The sequence below is a fragment of the Thermobia domestica genome, chromosome 13 (genome assembly GCF_964235325.1).
Source record: "Thermobia domestica chromosome 13, izTheDome1.hap1.1, whole genome shotgun sequence".
NCBI classification, from domain to species: domain Eukaryota; kingdom Metazoa; phylum Arthropoda; class Insecta; order Zygentoma; family Lepismatidae; genus Thermobia; species Thermobia domestica.
The window spans coordinates 211,939,676-211,961,819 of NC_137466.1; the positions used below are offsets into that span (position 1 = coordinate 211,939,676).

Genomic DNA, 22,144 nt, shown 5'->3' on the forward strand with positions numbered 1-22,144 from the left:
CATAAAATATATGATGGTTGTGTAAAATACAACCATCGTTGGGCAAGCTGCTACAGCAATTTATTTTGGTATCTGTTATAATTCTCAAGATCCTCTTTTAAATAATGAGCGTGTTACTTTTAAGGCAATTTCTTCCGAAAACTACGCCATAGGTAAGTGAAAGGGTGGAAAAGTCCAAAATATAAGTTGTGAGTTTAGTTTTAAGACTGTTTGATTGATTTTAATGCATTAAGTACTTTCTTGACCTTTTGGCACACAGAAGATATATATATGCCTTTTCCAAGAAAGCGATTTAGATAAAGAGCTAGAAATTTTGTTGAGTTTAAGCAAAATATTTATTTATTTTTTTTTTTTTTTTGTTTTTTTTTTTCACTATTTAGCTCAATAGCTATGTAATTCCCGTTTTAAATGTGGTGGAAATTTAAGGCCGTAGATTTATTTGTGTTGAATACGTAATTGTATTTTGTATTAGTTTGTTTTAATCAAACTGGTTTTCCAAATTGTGGGTATTTTCATCATTTTTGGTGAAGATAACATCATCAATTTCTCCTGTTACAGTTAGATTTTTGTTATCACTCATCGCATACATAGTATGTTTGCGAATGTTAATGTTATTTGGTAGATTAACATATAGCAGAAATGATAATGGGTCGTAATACCAATCCCTGGGGAACACCACTGCCAATTCTTTTAAATAGAGATAGATGGTTTTTATATTAAGCTTTGTCTGATGTAAATAGTACTACTTGTTCCTCTCCAGAGGCAGTTGCATGATCTCGAGCTAGTGTGTCTGCTGTGCTCGTTGGTCTCTGTCGGGCATTTACGACTGGATACCGATCCTCACGTGGCGTTGCACGTCAGTTACCTTCACGATATTGCCTTTCAGTGTTTTCAACAGCTAGGAAAAAATTCCACAGTCGCGACATAACACTGCAAGAAACATCCTAGTTCTTAATTACACCCTACTCAAGATTCGTCTAATACCTCCTAGCTATGTAAACGTCCATTAAAGCAATGACACCGAGTTAATTTTCTTGTTAGGCGAAAGTTATTTTTTTAAAATGGTTTAGCTCGCATACGTTGATAGTCCTGCACCTCATTAATAGTTAGCATTTCCTGTTGAAACTATTTTCGTGCTCTTATTAAATAGTCCAGTATGCAGGAGAAAATTTTGACAAACCCAGCAAAAATTAGTAGCTTAATGAAATTTGGTGGATAGTTTCTTTTCATCAAGTATAGTAATATTCTGAAAGGAAGTTCCTGAACATCCCTCTTGATCTTCATCCAATATGGCTCCCATATCCAATTCGGCCCCCCATCATCTATAGAACAATCATGTTTTCCTTGATTTCTTACCTTACGTTCAATTCTAGGTTTTGGAACTTATAACAAAATATTTTGTAAATAAAATTTCCTTCGTTTGATATATAATTCATTTCTGTAGGTCAGGTAGATATAAAGTTACAAATGATAGAATACGCTAATATCACTAATCTTGTACCTATGTTTCTTTCATCCGTATTTTCCTGATTTTCTTGTTTTTAAAACATATAATATTTATATAAATAAAAAAATTAAAAAATATGTCAACATGCCGTAATTGATATATACAAAATATGGTACATTTGAGAATAACGGGGCATTATACAGCATAATAGTCCACAGAGAAAACGTTATTTGAGTAAAATTCAACCTTTATAAACGATAGAAATAATTTATAGTACATAGACAAAATTAACCTATCCCTGACACGGTTCACTGTTGGGATATAAACCTACGGTTGAGTTCGATCAGACCCATTGCTGCTTCAGATAAAAAAGGCGTTGAAACAAAGAATTTTAAGGAGAGCGTTTATATTTTAGTAATTTAAACTCTTAATTCTTTCAGAATAGGAAAGGTATCTATCACTGAAAAAGAAAAAGGAAGAAGGAACTTCGAAAGATTCGTAAAAGTAATGTATAATTCGAGGATAGTTCAACACTAGGATAACGCCAACATAACACTTTCATCCTGTTGTTTTTGATTCCCAAACTGTGACCTCACCATAATTAATGCACATGTCTGAGTAAAACAATCTCGAACATGAATAGTTGGTCGAAGTACATGAGAGTTTTACATTTGCAATATACTAGCTTCCGAAATGAGTTTGGTGCTGGTTCTTCATTTTCTCCCCCCGAGCCCAAATCAATTGCTGGAATATCTTGCTCAAGCCAAGTTTGCCCCTAATGGTACACCTTCAGAACGTGCGGTCTGCTCGTACTTGCTCCTACGGGTAAAACTGAGGGATGAGTGATTTGTGTGAAAGAAGTCTTCTGTATGTGAAATATCGACAGAAAGCCAGTGCGTCACACTCATTTGATGCATAAAATGTAACTGGAAATGTTATCCCACTTTTACTAGTTCTTCACGATTTGTAGTAGATTTGTTGGATATACTCACAACCTGTAGCAATTAACTATCTGGCTCTCGAGTAGTTTCTAACAAGTTCTTTTCTCTTTCTGGAACAGAGACAAAGTCGTGACACTTCCTGAAAAGTTCATGTAAAAACAGTATCACATTATCCATGTTTCCTTCTGTACTTTCATCTATTTACACATTTTGGCTGGTTGGTGAAAGCTGCCTTCTTTATGAAAGTTTTAAAAAATCAGAAAAGTATGCTTGAAAGAAATAGATACAAGATTAGACGAAACAAGCTTACTCTATCAATGGACACAACGCCTACGATATCAGTAGACACAGGACGACTAATTGAGCGAAAGTATGGCACTCCAAAATAAACAAAAAAGCAAGGAATACACACTTGAATGTATACAGAATTATATATCTTTTGAAACAGGAGGAAGCAGAAAAAGAAATGACAATCTATCAACTGCAGATGGGACACGTCGCTAAATCAAGGAACGCAAAGTGGTATCGCCTTAATCGACGTATTGTGGAACTCAAAAGAAGGCTTGAATCACAAGAAATAGACATAATACTGTACGTTGATGCAGTGTCTCACTGCATGTCATTTACGTGTGACTAGTAATTCTTGGTGCTTTGTTTATTTTATGATGATTTATGCATACTCCCTTAGGATTTCTGTCACTTCATTTTATGTTTTCTGTAAGACATTTTGTAACTTCATGTAATATTATTAAAGATCAATGTCAAATATGTAATATCTAGTTATATACTGTAATTGTGCTTATACTATTTTAATATGTGCTTGTTAAATATATATATATATATATATATATATATATATATTTTAAATTTAGAAACCAATTTTTTGTGTAATTTCTTGTCAGTACTACCAACATAATTTCGCATTAGGCATATCTTGAAAGGCATTCGCCTACATTTTCTCTTGAGTTAACATCTGTAAATTCCATTGCCTAAGGTTATTAAGCGAATCTTGAATAGGCAAAAGTTGAAGTCATCGTGCTCTGGGCCATCGTGTGTTTCTGCGACACTTTCACTATGACCGATATGTACTACACATTTTCGACGACCACAACTCACTGATTACGTGTTTCTTCCACTACGGATGTTCTTTATGTTATCGCAGTTATAGAGGGCACCTGTGTCTCCGAACAGACTAATACCTACGTCATTTCAGTCAGACGTACCTGCCTGATGTCTGGGATTCACAGGATCAACATGACATAAGGGTTTCTTTTCAAAATTAACATTCTTTTAAGTTTTGGACATGACTGTGTATATATAATATTGGTTAGTGTACCGTTATTATTAGTTTTATTCTTTTATTCCACAGGGCTATAGAGTCAAACTTGATAAGCTTCTGGAGAATAAGATACAGTATCCGGAAGTTACGGACTGGAGCAGATTTTCAGAAGAAGGTGAACTTTTAAGGTAATTACATATTAATTATTATATTTCATTCATCGTTGGTAGAAAAGTCCCTGGTTCCATTTTAGATCATGCGAACATGTAGAGAACAGTGTCGTGTTTTGGGGTTTTCTTATGGGTTCTCACATTTTATAATTCCCTTTCATTTCCCATCCGTCTTCGTTAGGCAACTAAACATAATCTAGGGACTTTAAACTGAAGGTATCGATTCATTCTTGTGATTTTTGAATATTGAAAGGCTATCAAGAATATTATATACAGGTTGTTCGGAAAAATAACACCAAAAACTTTTCGAGATGTATCTGTTAAGAGTTTGTATGGTTTCAGAAAAAGTGTTACTTAAGAATTATCGGACAGTTTTGAGAAATTAAATGACAAGTGAATGGCGCTACTGTGTCATGTTTTATTGTATGTATGAAATGGTTGTTAGTAAAACTCTTCTGAATGTCTGGATTGGAGCCATAAGTGGCTGATACTGATTATAAGGATGTGAACCATATGTAGCTGAAGTTAAAGTATTGATTACTGTGTTAATTATGGTGGATCGGGAGAGTTGTAGATTTAAATGAAATTACAAATAAGCTTATAGAAAAGTGTTTCTCACTGGACCTTAGTGGTTGCAAAGGGGTACGTTCATGTACTCAGTGTCAAATAACGATATTAAAGGTTGAAAGTAAACCGAGAAGAGGTTTTACATTCATTAGTAGTCTGTAGCTAAGTGATAGTTAATTTAGTAACATTCGACATTTAAAGAATTACAACCGAACAGTGTCCTCTCACAAAAATGTGAATCATACTGTAAACCAACATGGGTGTGCAAATGCGTCACTTCACGGTATAAAAAGAATAACTCGTCAGACATTACCTGCTTTGTGCCTATATTCCATTAATTTTCTGGAGAATGTGGAATATGTAAGTTTTCGGTTCCTAATCGTATCATTTTTCTAAAATACCTTATGAATCGTCTTCTATACTTCGAGGCCAACTTCCACCTCCACTGGTGCATTAATGGAATCTAAGCTCGATTTTTTAAAACTTTTTTATTCGCTTTACATCCTACCGCTTGTTCTCGAGTTCTAGCCTTGAGCTCCTTCGTGACTAAGCGGTTAGTGTACGCACCTTTGGCGTGGGAGACCCGGGCTCGAGTCCCGGAGGGAGCTCATGTGGTTCAGATTCCACGTTAATCAGTAAGTCCCTTCTCATATAACCTCACTGCTGAAAGGGACGTTAAACTCAACATCAAATCAACTCAACTCGAGTTCTGGCCCTTCGTTTTCCCATTCCGACCAATTTTCGACGTCCTCTGAAAAGACGTATTTTTTGCAACCATGTTGATCTATAATATATATATTATGGTTTCGTGTGAGGATTCATTTCGTGAAGTTTTTGTGGAGTCATTTCTGAATATTCTGTATAACTAAAGTATTAACGTTTAGTAAGTTCGTATATTTGGGACTTTATTGTATTATTATTTAAATCAGGCATGTGCAGCTTCGAACAGGATGTGGGCCAATCACAGAGGACTTACTGGTGTGAAGGACCTTACGAGATAATGTATAATTTTTACAAGAATTAAACACCCATTTTGAGTGCAGTAACTCATTCATCGTACACTAATATAACAATACAGAAACTGTGTTACAACAGTAACTAAGATATTTATTTACTAAAGAAAAGTAGAAAAAAATATTAACTTATGACGAGGTATGAAGCACAAAGCTCAGTGGAAGAAGTGGGCGTGAAGAGAAACGTTGGTTTCTGTGTTGTTTTCTCATCTTGCTAAGTCGCGAGCGATAATCCTCACACTGTGCGGTCGAGGGTTGGAAAATGTTCTATTCAGTTTAAGGCATTACGGAAGAAATACATTTTAAATAACGTGTTAGGCGGATTGGATGCAAAGGTTCAGTGAGCTTGGGGGCCGACTGTTGCACGTGGTTAATTTAAATTAATGTTTGTCTGTGTACAGTCATATTTTAAAATAAAAATTGGAACTCCCGTCTCTATTTGAGCACCCTTATATTCTCTTTTATAAATACGTAATTTGCATAGCCGTGAATTATTGTTTCCCCAAAATTTCTTTTAGGCCTTTCTTTTGAGAGAATTGTGCTCTGGCGAGCAATATTTTCATTCTGAAGAAAAAATGGTTGATCGTGTATTCTGTGCCTCCTACTACACTGAGCTATACGTTGTTTCAGAATATCTTTTCCATTTTTGTATATATATAATATTTGGAAATTGTGGTACAGATACGCATCCACACAATATTTTTTAAACATAAGCAGATTTTCACGAATAAGTTACCAGAACATCTACACATTTACACTTACCAAGATTTCGGCAAACAAAACCTAATCACACATTTCTATTCGAGCGAATAAAAGTGAGCGATAAACTACTTTACCAATACAGGAAATTTAGTATTTCGTTAAACACAACGTCAAAAATTCGTGAATAAGGACCTATTTTACAGTATCGACGAATATTTTAATTGTGACTTAAAATGATTATTTCACTATGGGCATTTTTATGGATAACATGAAAATTTTATGATTGTGTACTATATGTATATACTTTGTTAATTTGTATTTTTAATGTATGACAAAATGATTGGTACAAAACACATTACGGTGGATAAATTAACGAACCAACAAAACTTCCCTACGAGAGGTAAATGGACAGATTTTTCTGAACTTAACTCTATATCGTACCATGTTGTACATAAAGTATAACCAAACGCATTAATACCTCTTAAAATCTTGATTTCAGGAAAACATTGTGTAGTGGGAAGGTAGGGAGCAAAGAAAGCAATCAATGAAGTCATTGGAATTAGGAGTATGCTGCTTTCTACGAATTCAGCCAGTTATTAAATACGAACAAACTCTTCAGCTTTTAGCGTTGACATAATGTTTTATGTCCTTCTGCCTCATATTACATATTGAATTCCTGCTAGTAATTCGTATGCGATGATGTCATAAGCCGTCATATACTATATTTCGTATCTCTATAAACATACAATATAGAAAACTTTCTCCCCTCTTTTCTCTTCGAGGTCAAATTCGCAAAAATAAGTAAATTTCCTAATTTAAAAGAATGTCAAATGGATGACGTGTTACAGTATCAAATAATCATCGCCATGCCAACCAGTTTTATTCTTGCAATTACTCTTCTCTCTCTCTCTCTCTCTCTCTCTCTCTCTCTCTCTGTCTCATCTATGTTGAATTTGCAATCTATTCTGTATATTAAGAAGCCTCTATATCAGTGACAACGCCAACTTTAATTTCTTTGGGGGAGGGAAGGGTACAGGAATTGGAAGAGCCGCTTTAAAAAAATACCCAAAACGATAGTTTTATATTACGTAATGTACACTCATGTCCAAAATCATTGTCGCATGTCTATAAATATGTTGTTGTAGGAATATAATTTGATAACGAATTCGTCCGGTATTTCTTATAATGTTAGTATGTGTATAATCGGAAAAGGCATGTTTGTGGCAAATTTCATGTCAAAAGAGCAGTAAATAAGAACAATAAAACTTTCTTGTCCATTTAGCAACATTTTGTTTTACTCATTCTAATTTTCGTATTTATAATTCTTTTCCTATGAAATTTAGGACAAATGTTCATTTCCCGATTATACACACTGTATCAATATAGTACCCTGCAAAATCATTATGAAATTATATTCATAGTAGACAGTTATAGATATGCGACAATCATTTGGGCATGACTGTACATTTACAAAATATATATGGGCAGGCGTAGTCACCGAGAGGCGCTCGTGCCTTGCCCGCTATGGCGTTATCATTGCGGCACATACGTAGTTTTGTGTCCGTACATACATTTTTAAAAGATAATACAGTAAACATTTTCTCCCTTTATGATCCAATTTCTAAACAATGGAGATCGAAAAAAAAACTTGTACCTAAAATAAATCCAATCGACAAAATAGCTTTTGCGTGTGATACATGTTTTTTTTATTTTCAAATTTGGATAGAGCTCTTTCGTGGCTAAGCGGTTAACATACGCGCCTTTGGCGTGGGAGACCCGACTTGGATTCCAGGCGGGAGCTCATGTAGTTCGGATTCCACATTAATCAGTAGGTCCCGTCTCATACAGCCTAGCTGCTGAAAGGGACGTTAAACTCAAAATCAACTCAAATGTGTGATATTTAAAAATTGAATTTTGATGGAAGACTTTATATAATAGATTCTATGTAAAATGTCAATGTTTGGTCATATAATGTATTTCAACATTGAAGTTTCGATTATTAATTAAGTGCTCTGTTCCGGTTTGTGGATGGGGACACGGTGGCTCAGTGGTAGATTGTTCACCGCCGGTGCTTGGGGTCCTTTGGTTCGATCTCAGCTCGCGCAGTGTAAACTTTGTGGTGGACAAACACCGTGCTCGTGGGTTTTCTCGGGTTCTCCTCCCATTTTCTTCATTCCACTATTTCATTCGTTCCTCATCATCACCGTCTCCTTTAGCCTAACCGGCATAACCGTGGGACGTAAAACTGAAAACGATTTCATTTCATTTTCTGGTTTGTTGAGGATGTTTCCATTAAAATCCACCATTGTTCTGTACCGATGATGTAATTGCATTGTTATATAGGAAAGGTGTAGATGTGTAGAGGAAATGCATTCCGTGAAATCATATGTGTGGTATTGAAATCTTGTTTCGTTCTGTTTTAGGAACATAATTCAGATTCTGAGCTGCACTGAAAAGGAATCAAAGTATTCCTTTGAATTCAATGAAGATTCAGAAGAGGAAGATGAGGGTGAAGCTCGAAAACCTGCCAAATAATTGGCATGAGAGAACACAAAATCCAGAGTCGGCGTACTTTTCTGTTTGATTTGCACTGAATATATAAGCAAAAAGTGCGTCAGATGTGCATTGTAATAACTGTTTCGTTTTGATGTGTGGTTTATACTAGGGATAACTACAAAGTTCCGGTTCCGCGTTCTTGGAGATCCGGTTTTCAGAACTGGTTCCAGACATGAATCCGTAAACCCGGTTCCGGAACCGAATCCATTCAGAGTCGAAAACCGGTTCCACCAGGAACCGGTTCCGGCCATCCCTAGTTTATACAAGTATACATACATTATCATTGTGTAGAAATGATAAATTTGATTATTTTAGATGTAGAAAGTAGCACGTATAATGGACCACTACTGTTTTATCACTGTTATTGTTGCTGCTAGTTATTTAAATTTTCTCGCTTTCTCTAAAAAATTAATTTTTTCAGTGGATTATGACCTCACTTTGCTGTTTATGGATTGAGTGATACAGTTTTTTTTCTGGACATATGTTTGCGTACAGTAAACAGTGTTTAAAGCGTTAATTTCTTTAAGAAAATTTCTATTAAAGTACACAATGATAGAGCGTTAGTATTATTATATTCTGGGTCTGTCCATTTGAAGTAAATGTTCTGGCTATAAATACTTTTAAGCATTGCCACTGGAGTGATAATAGGGACCCGAAATTGTTGCGCATTTAATGTTGTTCTTTCAGAAAGCATTACTTTCAGTTTCTAGGACTATCACCTTCATCATTTTCATGCGTCTTTTCACCAACATTTGGGATAATGAAGAGATATCATCAACATAATCATTTCTTATAAATGTAGTATTTAAAGGGGTATTTTAACTGAAGATCTTTATTAACTGTTTTTAATGTAAAAACTTGAAGAAGTTATTTTTGAAAATAGTTTTTCTTATTAGATTGAAAACTACGGTACTCCATAATAGCATGTAGTTAATGAAATTCTTTTTGCATTCGCGTATAGTTGAAAGCTGAGAAAAATGCATACTTGAAGTGTGAAGAAGAGTAGTTTCTTTAAATTTGCTTAGAATTGTGAGCTACATTTAAAAGGTTAAAACCAGTGATTTCCTGTCATATTTGTAACAGCTGTTTCAGGAAACCCTTTCAAAGAGATCCTAAGCCCTCGCAGTGCATTGAAAAATCCTCAGTTATCAGCAATAGTGGTATTTAATTTCATTAGCCAGTGTTATTCAAAATGGAAGTTTTGAGTTGAAATCTCGAATATTAATTTGCTGTCAGAGTATATAAATTTTATTTAGTTTTATCTTTTATAAATATGTGCATCTAAATTCAGAGTTGAAGATAAATATATAGTTCATCATCATTTTGTCCTGGTATTAAGTCCCTAAAAGTGGATTTATTGGGCTGTGACACGAAAGATACAAAATGCCGGGACACTCCCGTATAAATAAATGTCACAAACGAATAATAGTTGTCACTCTAATGATTGGAATTTTAATAGAATTCGAATAATAACAATTGACATACGTACGGTATACGTGAATTTCAAATAAATATCCCAAAGCATGTTTATCGTTAATCATCTGTAGTGATAAATCATTTTCTTCCATGTTATAATTTCGCGGCACACCGGTTAACTAATGTTCGTTGCGATAGTAGAAGCAACCAATTCTGTAAATTCAGCGAAATTACGAATGTGTTAGTAAAATTTCCAACGAGCGTTATTCGATGTAATCGTAGGTCGTGTTTCTCAGTCTTCAATTAAATAATAATAATAATAACTACTGTTTATCATATTTGCTATTGCAAAATCATGGAGACCACGGTTTCGTCTATTTACTTTTTTATATATAGTACCTTCATTTAGTACTGCTGTTTGTATAATACCATAGTCTCAATCTACATATTACTTTTCGTAAAATAAGTCGTAATTTGTTGCTTTCTATTTTACAATTTTTTTTGTTGTTTTCTGTTTCTTTCTTTCTCTCTCTCTCTCTTTCTCTCTTTCTCTTTCTGTCTCTCGTTCTGTCGTTTTTGGATTTCTTCTGTGGATGCTTGTTTGGGGTTGGGTGTTTGCCTAGTTGACACGAGAAATACGTGACGTTTTTTGTCACGGTACTGTCTCCAAGAAACTGAAATCTGATGCTTTCATGGTAACTGTGTATTTTGATGCAGAAGTGATTTGTGGTATTAAAACATTGGATCACTCATATTATCGTGTGTAGAAGTGTTAAATGATGCTTGTGATAGAGAATGAATTTTGAATATTTTTTAAAAAAAATCAAATTTATATAACGAAGAGTTCTTTCTGCTTACCTGGTAAGGGGCACAGTAAAAAATGTTACATTGAGTATTTTATTGTAAAATCATTGAGTACCTCTTAAGATTAATTTCAATTCTAATTCCTAATGCATTTGCTCATTTTATAAGAATGATCTTTAAGGTTAATTAGTAACATACCAAAGCTTTACTTTAATATATTTGTTCTCCGTTCTTTATAATTAATTAAAGGTAATAACCAAATTGACCTTTCTGTGATAAAAAAAAAAAAAATCCTTACTTGTGATAGCGTGTTCCTTATAAATATGATGTTACAACTTTTCACATGGTTATAGGTGGATAGATCATAGCGTAAGAGAAAGGAGATGGGAGAGCATATTTGACATATGATACGCGTTTTATTATATCTTCAAATAAATTTCGCGGGACAACTTATGATGACGTTAAGAACTTCGAAAATTTATATTTAGTAACATTTTACTTACAGTGATCTCCAGGGTTATGATTTTGATGACTTCTACAGAAGAGTAATACTTTTAATTCAGACAATATAGTTACTGAATCGCATCGGCACTTCGCAATATACCCAGTGTTGCCAGATTAGGCTACAAGTAGCGCATCGGGCGATCTTTTAAGGGCCCTCGCTACCAAAATTTCAAATTGGGCGACATGCTGTCTTTTGGGCTACTTTTAGGCTATACCTGTAGGCTATAACTTAAAGAGTGCGTTACTTTTTTATTTTATATATGAAATCACGAAATATTAGTTTTTAATACAATCACAGTAAACAACAGTTCTATTAAAACTAACATATTCAGTTCTTGTTCTAGTGTTTTTTGATCTCCAGATCTGACAATACTATACTTTTTTTTAAAAGTTTACGCTGTTGCAATATCACTGACCGTGTTGCTGTCTCAGTTATTGCTTGGGCTTAATAGTTAATGCGGAGCTGTATAAACACCCACAACGCAAATTTAATTCTGTTTTCGTATTGCCCATAATAACATAATGCGTGAGTTAAAATAAATAAATCTTCAAAAATTCATGGCTTTCAGACAAAGAATTTAGCAAATGAATTAAGGACGTGAGGAATAACAGTGAACAAACATACTATAAACGTTGTAAAGTGTATTTCAGAGCCCACAAAACAGACTTAAGCAAATAAGTCTTCTTGAAAATCAGAAAAATCGCAAATTTTATACGATCACTGCCTGCCCAGTTCATTGTTGTACTGCAGCTGATGTAATATGACGTTTGTCCTAACACACCACCTCCAACATTCCGTAAATGCGGTCGCCGCCTGACCATTGCCAACCCTGACATCTGATAATTTTTATGTTTAGACTACAGGTGGTTCCAATCCTCTAGTTTCGGAGCACAACCTCGTTACTTTTTAATCTTCAGATCTGGCAACACTGAATATGCCGAGAGTTCTGTCTCTTTTATAATGACTATAACAGCAGATAAACCCAAATTTATTTATATTGGTCACCATCGGTTCTAGTGAAAAGTGGTCAGTTTCTGAAGGTAAGTATTTTGAAGCAAAATCTAATATAGATTTTAGTGCAGCCATTAATTGGTAGTTACATAATAGTTTGTATTTTACAAGTATTATATGGTAAAGATCTTCGCACAGTACAAAAATATTTAATTGAGAAACATCTTTGTCAGTTTTGTTATTCGCACACTAGATTTAGACGTTGAAAATCTATTTGCTACATTATTCGACTCCCAAGGTATAACACGTTCACATCTAATATAGTATGAGACCTTTCGGACTTCAAAGAAACGAAATAATATCAAGATTCTAAAATAATGGATGAGTTTACACCGAACTATATGCACCTAGAAATATTCTAAAAAATCTATTGAATTATTCATTATACTACCAAATAAATTTTACATTACGGAAGTGTTTTGTGCATAACTTTTATTTTTAATGCACGTGATCTGTGATTCAATTCTCAGCCGAAACTTTAGTTCTGAGTAATCTACCGAGAAGAATTGAGGACAAACTTCTTATTTGGAGACGAAATAGATAAAGTCATCAAAATCTAACCTCTACTAATGACACACCTTAGTAATCAAGGTTACGTATTGACGACTATATTTGAAGTTGCCTTAACACTTGTTAGAATAATGCTTTAGACAGGGAAGGTGATAATAATATTCTGAACCTTCTGGAAATCACACTTGTAGAATTGTAGAATTTTTGTTATCTAGAAAGTACTGGTATATATATAGAAAATATAGTGATTTATGGTGGGGTAAGAACGTTTTTAAGTGAAATACACCATGTGATTTGAACTTTATTGATATAAGTTTACAATTATAGACCAAATAATTACATAAATGCTATTATTATTATTATTATTAGATATGTTATTTTTCATAAATGAACTTATAGCTATATTGCTTATTATGTTTTTTGTGTGATTTTTTACAATATGTTAGTTTTCGAAAATGTTTGTGATACTGGATTTTCTCTGTAATGTACATCGTTCATTCAATAAATGGTTTTTCGTAATCAATTGAGGTCTTATGTCTTAATACCAATGTTTAAGATTTTATGAGTACATTTTGGGATTTAAACTAATTAAATCCCAATGAAGAAAATTACTTTTGAACAGAGTTGGGCTAATGTGCTGATCCCACATCCAGGAACAGAACAGCACAACAAATATAATGGAACCAATATGCAAAAGTGGACTATGCATGTTTTGAATCCAAAGATTCATCCCAATTGAAAAAGATGATAATGTCTATCGAAACAATTTCGGAAGCAAATTCAGGATAATGGCGCATTAAAATAAGCACTTTATTCATAATTAGTAGTATGCATCAGCTGCGTATTCTAACCTATCCGAGGAGTTGTTATGCAGCCACGAATTCACTGCTCATCCACTTCGTTCTACCACTTTGCTATTTGTAGATTGATGGCCCATCCACAGGTGTCCAGAAATTTTTTTATAGTGTATACGCGAGGGTTTTTCAGCAGGATTCACTTCTGTCAAAACGAACTTCCAGAGCAAAACCCAACTACTTTCACATTTCAATATAATTTCTACAACATTGGCACGCTTTTGCAAACAGATCCAAATATTTCAGTCTCAGTAATAAAACGTTCCTAGTATTCACAGCGTCAGTTATTTCCGAATTTACTGCTAGGTATTTTCTATAAAGGTCTTTCTTCATGTTTGGAAACAAATGCAAAAAGGAGGGGAACATGTTATGTACGAGGGGTGTTGAACAGTATGGAGTATGAACAAAAATAATGTGTTGTATTATATAAAGCTTTAGAATAAAATTTTTCAGTGTAACGTCCCACAATTATGCTCTTTAGACTAAGGGACACAATGATTAAGGCAAGTGAATGATCAAGGAAGAATTGGTGGAATGAGAAAATGGAAGGAAACGAGAGTACCCTGCGAAAACCCACGGATACGATGTCCACCACAAATTTACTTGGCCGGAGATTGAACCAGGGACCGTACGCACCAGAGGTAAGTGCTATATCACTGAGCTACCGTGCCCCCTTAAAGCTTTGGGAGTATGTGTGTCAAAAGTGTAGAGTAATGTCATTGATATTGGTCGTGTTCTCTGTGAGGTAGCAAGCAGTGTTTCTTCCAGGCACTCCCCCCCCCTTCCGGAGCTCGGAGAGTGCCCCCAGCCCCGGAGAAGACCAAAGTAATACGTCTGTGATATAATAAATAGAATAGTATCAGCAGTGCTCCCCCGGAATACCAAGTGTGCCCCCCCGGAACATTGTTTCTGAAAGAAACACTGGTAGCAAGTGAATCTGGATTGTGAAAATGCAGAAAATTAAAAGTGCGTGCCGTGATCAAATAATTCCGAATGAAAGGCCTAACAGCAACGGAAATGAACGCTGATATGGCTAATGTATTGGTTAATAGTGCCCTCTCCTATCAAATAAAAAAAAAAAAAAAAAAAAAAACTGGTTACATGAATTCCGATGTGGAAGGCAAAGCTGTGAACATAGCGCTGGTCATCCAACAACAGTGTGTACGCGAGAAAACGTTGATGATGTGCATGATCTGTTAATGAATGACAAAACAATAACAATACGCAAAATAAGTGAGACCACGGGTATATTCACCGGTTCAATACAAAGAATTTTGCATGAAAACTTAGGAGTAAAAAAAATTGTTTGCCAGATTTATCCGAAAAAAAAAAAAAAACGTTAACTATGGCTCAACAGCCCATAAGAGTGCGTCCATCAGAAACCAATTTAGTCTTGTTCAAACAGAATCCTGAGAGCTGTATTGTCAGATACGTGGACGTTGATTAGACATGGATACACCGTTTTGAACTTGAAGATACACAGCAAAGCATGCAGTGGCGGCACCAAGGATTTCTCCCTCCACGCAAATTCAAAACTTAAGTATCCGCTGGCAAAATTATGGCCACTGTGTTTGGGGGATATAAAAGAGGTTCTCCTTATTGAATGGTACACTGATACGTACGGTTAATTCCCAACGTACGGGCAGCCATCAAGGAAAAGAAGAAGCATGTTGAGCAGACAAGTTCTCTTGCATCAGGATAATGCTCACGCCCACAGAAGGCACCACACAGTGAGGTTGCAGAATTTCAACTATTCTACTTCCCAGATCTTGTTCCCATCAACTTTCATTTGTTCCTCAAGTCAAAATAGCATCTTCGCGGGGAAAAAAGTTTCCAAATGATAAAGTTGTCACACATGGTGTGGAACAATAGCTGATAACGAACTTTAAAAAAACATACAAGGTTTAGTACGTAGATCTAGAACATAGGTGGACGAAGTGAATATCTGTAATGGGTGTATGTGGAAAAATACGTTTTCTTCTATAGCAGGGACAATAATTATTGTACACCCCTCGTATGTGCTATGTAAAGCGATGAGCATCTCCTGAGTTATCCCGAGGAACTCCACACCATTCAGTTCATACACGGATGCAGTTTATAATCAGGATGCAGATGTCTTCCCCTCCTACAATTACTCTGGCCTGTTCTCCTAACCCACCTGCCTTGGAAGCGAGTTAATGTGCTGAGGAACGGTCCATACTGATCTTACACGATGATCTTCGCACCTGGCAACTACACTGGTCGTGGTTCGGGGCCCACCTTAATAGTAAGCCATGTCCTTCATAGCTGCGGTGTTGTATAAGAATGTAAGCAAAGAAAAATGTATAAGAACGTAAAAGTAAAAGCTCAAACACGCACACACACACAAAAAAAAACCTACCAGTTAATCATTGATTGGAACAATTCGCTCGCATCACTTGAAAGAAATCTCCCGCCATTTGTTGTGTGGTAACTAATACCTTTCTGAACAAAACTATGGGAGACATTGGTTGCACAATAGGCATAAGCCTGTTTCCCGGGTATATTTAGTGGTGGAGGAAGAGTAGGAGTCTAACAATTTATCTAGTTTAGTAGTGTGCGAATTGAATATTTTCCCCTAGGCGTGCTTAATTTCATCCATATACACACTCAGCCACCATATACATACACACGCACACTGTATATCAGCCATAACACATACAAATATTATACGTTATACCTAAAGAAATAAAACGAAAACTTTTTTTTAATCATCTATCAGCTTTATGGGGTGGTTGAAAGAATATATAGATAGGGAGAAAGCTGGCTTTGGGGTGGGTATAAGGGCACATAGGGCATCAGGTCGGGATCAACATTTAGGATTCAGGAGTCAGGACAGATATCAAGAACCCCAGCGTCAGGTCCGACAGAAAATGGAAGTGGCTATTTTTTTATGTAAGTTGCATTGCAGTGTTGCCAATGGGTGGGAAATTATTGAGGGAAATGTAGGGGTGAAAATTTACAAAAAGATCCCTAACCGAATTTCAAAATTTTTTGTATCTAGCACCAGGGTTGATATGTTTAAAACAAAATGTTTAAAACATGTTTAAAACGAGGGCTGTTGTTTTATTCAGTTTGTTTTAAACGTTTTAAACAAATTGTTTAAACGTGTTTTTTTCGATGGTGGTTAGACATGTTTAAAACAACTAAAATATCAGATTGAAGAAGCTAATTTAGTTTTCTAACAAACAACCCATCCTCCGCAAGATTTGTGCATGAAGTAAATTACAAGCAGAGTTATATTCTTATTATAACAGCAATTACTGAACGAAATTCTGTACATCAATGTGCGTACAACTAAACCAACAGAAATTCAAGTGAAGTATTTGAACATTTCTTAATTTCCAAAAATAATTGAGGTTAAACACATTATACACTATTCTAAGATACAAAGTCACAAAATACAAAAACTTGAGTATTTTTTGGTCACTATCATTTCCATAATAAGTTCATTTCATTTCCAAGAATGAACAGTTCTCACATCATAAGCTAGAAGAAATACTCTGACAAATACAATACAACTCATAGAAAAGAGCAGTGACTAGCGTACAAGAATCAAATGACATATTTTAACTAAACAGTTTTCAAGATACATCTCTATCTGCAACATGGATAGCTAACAATGATTAGTGTTTACGGCATAACAACACAATTAACCTTTAGACGCCCGCCAAGGATTTTAACAAAATGGTAGACTCTCACGTTCGGGGCTCTGGTGACCCTCCTGATTATCACAGAGTCATGATTTATACAGAGTTGGAAAGCTTATAGGCCACAGACAGGGATGTAAGGGAGGGTATACGCGGGTATACGTCGTATACCCACCTCTAATGTTTGGGAACTATCGTATAGCCAGCTAAAATTTAGGAAGTACGCGGGTATACGCTACATTTGATCCGTAGTATACTCACGTCATTGGAACAAACAACAACTGTTTTTCATGTACTGTATTTCAAAAGAAAAAATCTCACTAAACAACTGGTCGTCAGGCTGTTGCCGCGACTGATGTCTAAATTCTTTTAAAATGTTTGCGTTTCGGGGTGTGGGAATCGAGTTTTCCGAGAATCCCTTCTATAATGAAGAACAGCACTCTGAACCTGCAGTGGTTTTTCCTCAAGATGTCAGGTGCGTTGTCTCTAAAGATCAGCGTATAACTCTTTCGTTTCTTAAGATCAGTGGGAGATAGAGTTGAGGGTGAGGAGTAGGGCCTATATTCATGAGGTGATATTGAATTTTTTCTGTTTTTTTACATAGGAATGACCATAGTTTCCACGCCCACTTTGATCCAAATTCAAGTCTGCCAATTGGATATAATTAGAGCGAGGCAGTATGAGATGGAACAAGCTACTTTCTAATCACGCAAGGAGGTTCCGAAAAAATGTGGTCTTTACTTTAGTTCAAAGATTAAGAGCAAATTAAATGAATATATTTGCGCCAAGAAATCGTTGACCTGCACAAAAATAACACATGTGAACTATCGTCGGGTTAGTTTGAAGCATTCACTGTCGTTGCTGATATCATACACTACAACAGCGAACCTTGGATTAGTACTATTCATTTGTAGCCGCAATTGAAATCAGAGAAAACGGAAATTGATTTATATAAATACTCAGCAGCTAGTACTGTAGTAGTAGTTTTCCCGCAACCTACTGAGAAAAAAAGGAAAGGGTAAAAATAAACATTTTCCTTGTTGTTTTTGTTTCATTCAGATAAAAAAATATTTGAAGAAAATTTGATAACAGGAGGGGGTAGAAAACAAAAGTCAAGAAGGACTTGTAGCGTATGAGCATGTTACAGCAATCTATGATCATTTCAGCACAGCCGTTACTTTGAAACGCTATTTGCTTGGTAGTGTTTAAAATTTCTCTGTGGGTTGACGAATTAAGAGCTGCTTTGCAATTTGTAAGATGCCCAAGAAGGTGCTAGAAAATTGGTTAAAAAGAAAAGTGACAATACCATTGTAAACTCCGTTGATGAAAATGCAAAAGTAAAGACATCGAGAAATAGCGAAAAAAAATCCAAAGAACATATTAATTTGCCAGCTACTACTTTAGAGAAAGACGTAAGTATATTTATTTGTTTCATGTAACATACATAAGAAGCAGACACATCCGGATCTTCATCTCAACGCAAGCAGCTTCCACCACGAGTCACAACGTCTTACGTGTTAAACACCTTGATCTACAAAGTAGTCTCCGTAAATGACCAGGAAAGTTTACAAGAGGAACTCAACCATCTTCGTTCGACGCTACAAGAGAATGGCTACAGTCTTACAGATATCAAAGTGGCCTTAAAAAGGGCCGTTACTTTCCAATACAAAATGATCAAAGAGTGAGGACTATTTCTCTACTACCGTATTGTCTTTCATCGGCTGCACCTCTGGCAAACTCATCACAATACTTTTCTTGTCAGACATGGTATGAGACTTATCCATAAATCTCCAGCCAACATCAGATCATTACTCAAATCAGTGAAAGACGACCTTTATTTGTGCACTCTTGATTTATATCGTATACCATGCGAATGTGGCAGATCATACTTAGGTCAAACTGGAAGTACAATAGAACAACGAAAGAACACAGCAGCTATATAAGACTTCCACAATCGAAAAGTCAGGACTCTGTCAGCTTGGATAAGAGTTGATTTTCCAAATACCACCATAGTAGTCAAGTGCAGCAATTTTAGGGACAGCATAATAAAGAAAGCCATAACTAATCTCACGTGAAAGGAACAGTCTCAATAGAGACAATGGGTTTCAACTCAGACCTATCTGGTCGGCCCTTTTCAGGTACAAAAATGGACATTCAACAAAGCCATTTCTCGTTGCCACAACAATAGCCAATCAGGAACCAGCACTTCCCTCGGCCAATCACAAGCCCCCATTCATAGCTTATTCATATAAGTAGTCACCATATATACATCCTCGCATCTCCGGTCTCATCATAAATCAAGTGCTCCAAGGACCGAGACAGGCAAGCTGCAGTCCACGAGACAGTATTGACATTAAACAAACCGAACGGTGAGGTTTCACTATTTGCTCCCCTGTCCCTCTTGAGTGACCGAGATTAGAGTAGGTACTCTTGCATGTACAAGCCTTGTCGACAGTCGAAGAGCAAGTAGGCTAAGTTTATTCCAAGGGAACGACACTCTAGTTACACCCATAAACAGCTACACGTACACTCATACACAGACATACAACATCGTACTTCTGCACTCCTTGCGGTGTTATAACAATGGACTGCTTACACCAAGAAAACAAACCAACATCTACCCACCTTGTAAATTACTGGAAGTAGAGCGACGAAGTGTTAAGATCCTTTTTAGGTTCACTCAAGAATTAAAAAAAGGAAATATAAAAAACGCCACGGAACGCAATGACTAGAAGCCTTCTAAGCAAAAACAGGCAAGAGATGTTACACGTAGAAGACCAACCAACAAATAGAGGAAAAGAAAGGAGGCCTTTCCAAGTATCGCCACAGAAGTCGACGCAAAACACTCCTTAAAGAGAGCCACCTTCTGAAAAAGGCTTGCTCCTAGAAGCTACCTTCTCTCTAGTTACGCGATCACCTAACTCCATCTATAGCTATTCTGATGCCGCGAAATCACTTACACTACGAGATCGAAACATATACTCACTTACTAGTAGACAAAGAAATACTCAAAAATGTTTGAGAATAACTGCTGCTACACGGTTATGCCCATACAGCCACACCCATGAAGGTCGCATAACCAAGACAAGATCTATGAAAAGGATAGATGTGAAGATGAACAGAAAGAAAACCGAAGTGCAATCCACGGAAACACTACACATCATAATCAGAAGAAAACAATCAATCAGAAAGGACCTCACTGAGCACCTGCAAAGCTAATAATCACAGTAGCCGATGACCATACTGACCATTCCAGAACGATGACAGTCAGATCAAAAAAGTCATCACACCAGGATGATCTTGAGGAATATGATTCAGATGATTAAGCCTGCCTCCAGTATAAAATCTTATCTACACAAAATATAATATACTACCTATTTCACCCAGGAGTGCCGTTGTTTATTTGAGGGCGCTGATGTAGTCAACAGTGAGTCATGCGCCTCCTGTCTCTGTATTGGCGAGTGTTGCTAATGCACAATATCGAAAACAAACAACAAAGCGTCACGTTCCAACACAAGGTACGGAATATGTTATGAAACGTGCTACAGTTTGAAATTTTATAACATACTCCTAAAAACATGAAATATATATATAAACGTTGTAAGAATTTGTGTTGATGGTCTTAGGAATCCTGCTGTAAGCACTTAGGCATCCTAATGCATCCCTTTGTTAATTCTGTTGTAAGAACAGCATAAAAACAAAATGTAGAATTGTAAAGGATTTATCCTCACTAGTGGCGTAGCTAAGGGGGTTCTAGAGGTGGCCAAGCCCCACATAGATCCAAGTTTAATCCCACGTAGAAAAATCAAAAGTTAAGAAAAAAGAACTAATGGAAATAATTGCAAAAGATTATTGAAGTTTTACCAAATACAAACTGCGTACCGTTCGACAAGTATTTTCATCTATACTAAAAACAGAAATGTAAAACCTTACATTTCATATTTCAGTCTTTCTTACTGTTTTGTGGTTGTTAGTATGCTGGACCCGGGATTAGGGTGCGAAATTGTCCCAACCTAGGTGACGGGGAAGTGGGGGGAATGTTTCTTCTCAAGTGGAAATAAAGTAGAAATAACATTTTATAAAGTTTTTAATGGGTGAGATTCCTCCAATCCTCTCGTGAGTTCGTGCCTTACCCGGGACCCACGACCCCGTCTATATCGCAGTAGGCCCCTATCTTTTCTATATTTTCCGTCGCTCCTTTAATAGGTGGTGTTTCATACACTACACCACGGCGGGATCCTAGCCCTCTCTAGCCCCTAGCAAGTAGTGCTCGAATTATTTTTTTAAAACGAGAGGAGGAAATCTTATGTACACTAGGACAGGTTAATTATTCCTGTCAGGGATGCTGTGTTATTTTCATTATATGAGCCGGGAATAAGCTTTCACGAGAGAGAGATTTCCCCGGCATCCGCCGTTAATTCGAACACTGGCAACAAGCCCCGGTTTGAGAGTTCTGTGACTATCACAGAGAAATAGAGAGAGAGAGAGAGAGCGGGAGATAGATAGATGGATAGAAATATAAATAGATAGGCTTAGAGAGAGAGGGAGGGGGAGCAGTTGAAGCAAACAATCCTTGTCACTCACATGCCCCAGCAAAAACGTACCGAGTTTTCAACACTGCAGATTACTGAATCACGAGTGGACTGTCACGTCTTAGCTGCGTTCTGTTTACTTCTTAGTTCTGTGTTTTGCCACCATAAA

General features: G+C 36.1%; 1 protein-coding gene across 1 annotated transcript in view; it reads left to right on the forward strand.

The window, feature by feature from the left end:
• The window catches only part of LOC145667964 (uncharacterized), a 223,975-nt gene extending 210,531 nt beyond the window's left edge, over positions 1–13,444 (forward strand). Inside the window, exons 29-30 of the mRNA XM_081735388.1 lie at positions 3,758–3,855; positions 8,543–13,444. Of these exons, the coding sequence (XP_081591514.1) occupies positions 3,758–3,855; positions 8,543–8,654 (210 nt within the window). The 3' untranslated portion in view covers positions 8,655–13,444. The remainder of the gene's footprint in view (positions 1–3,757; positions 3,856–8,542) is intronic.
• Positions 13,445–22,144: the final 8,700 nt, after the last annotated feature.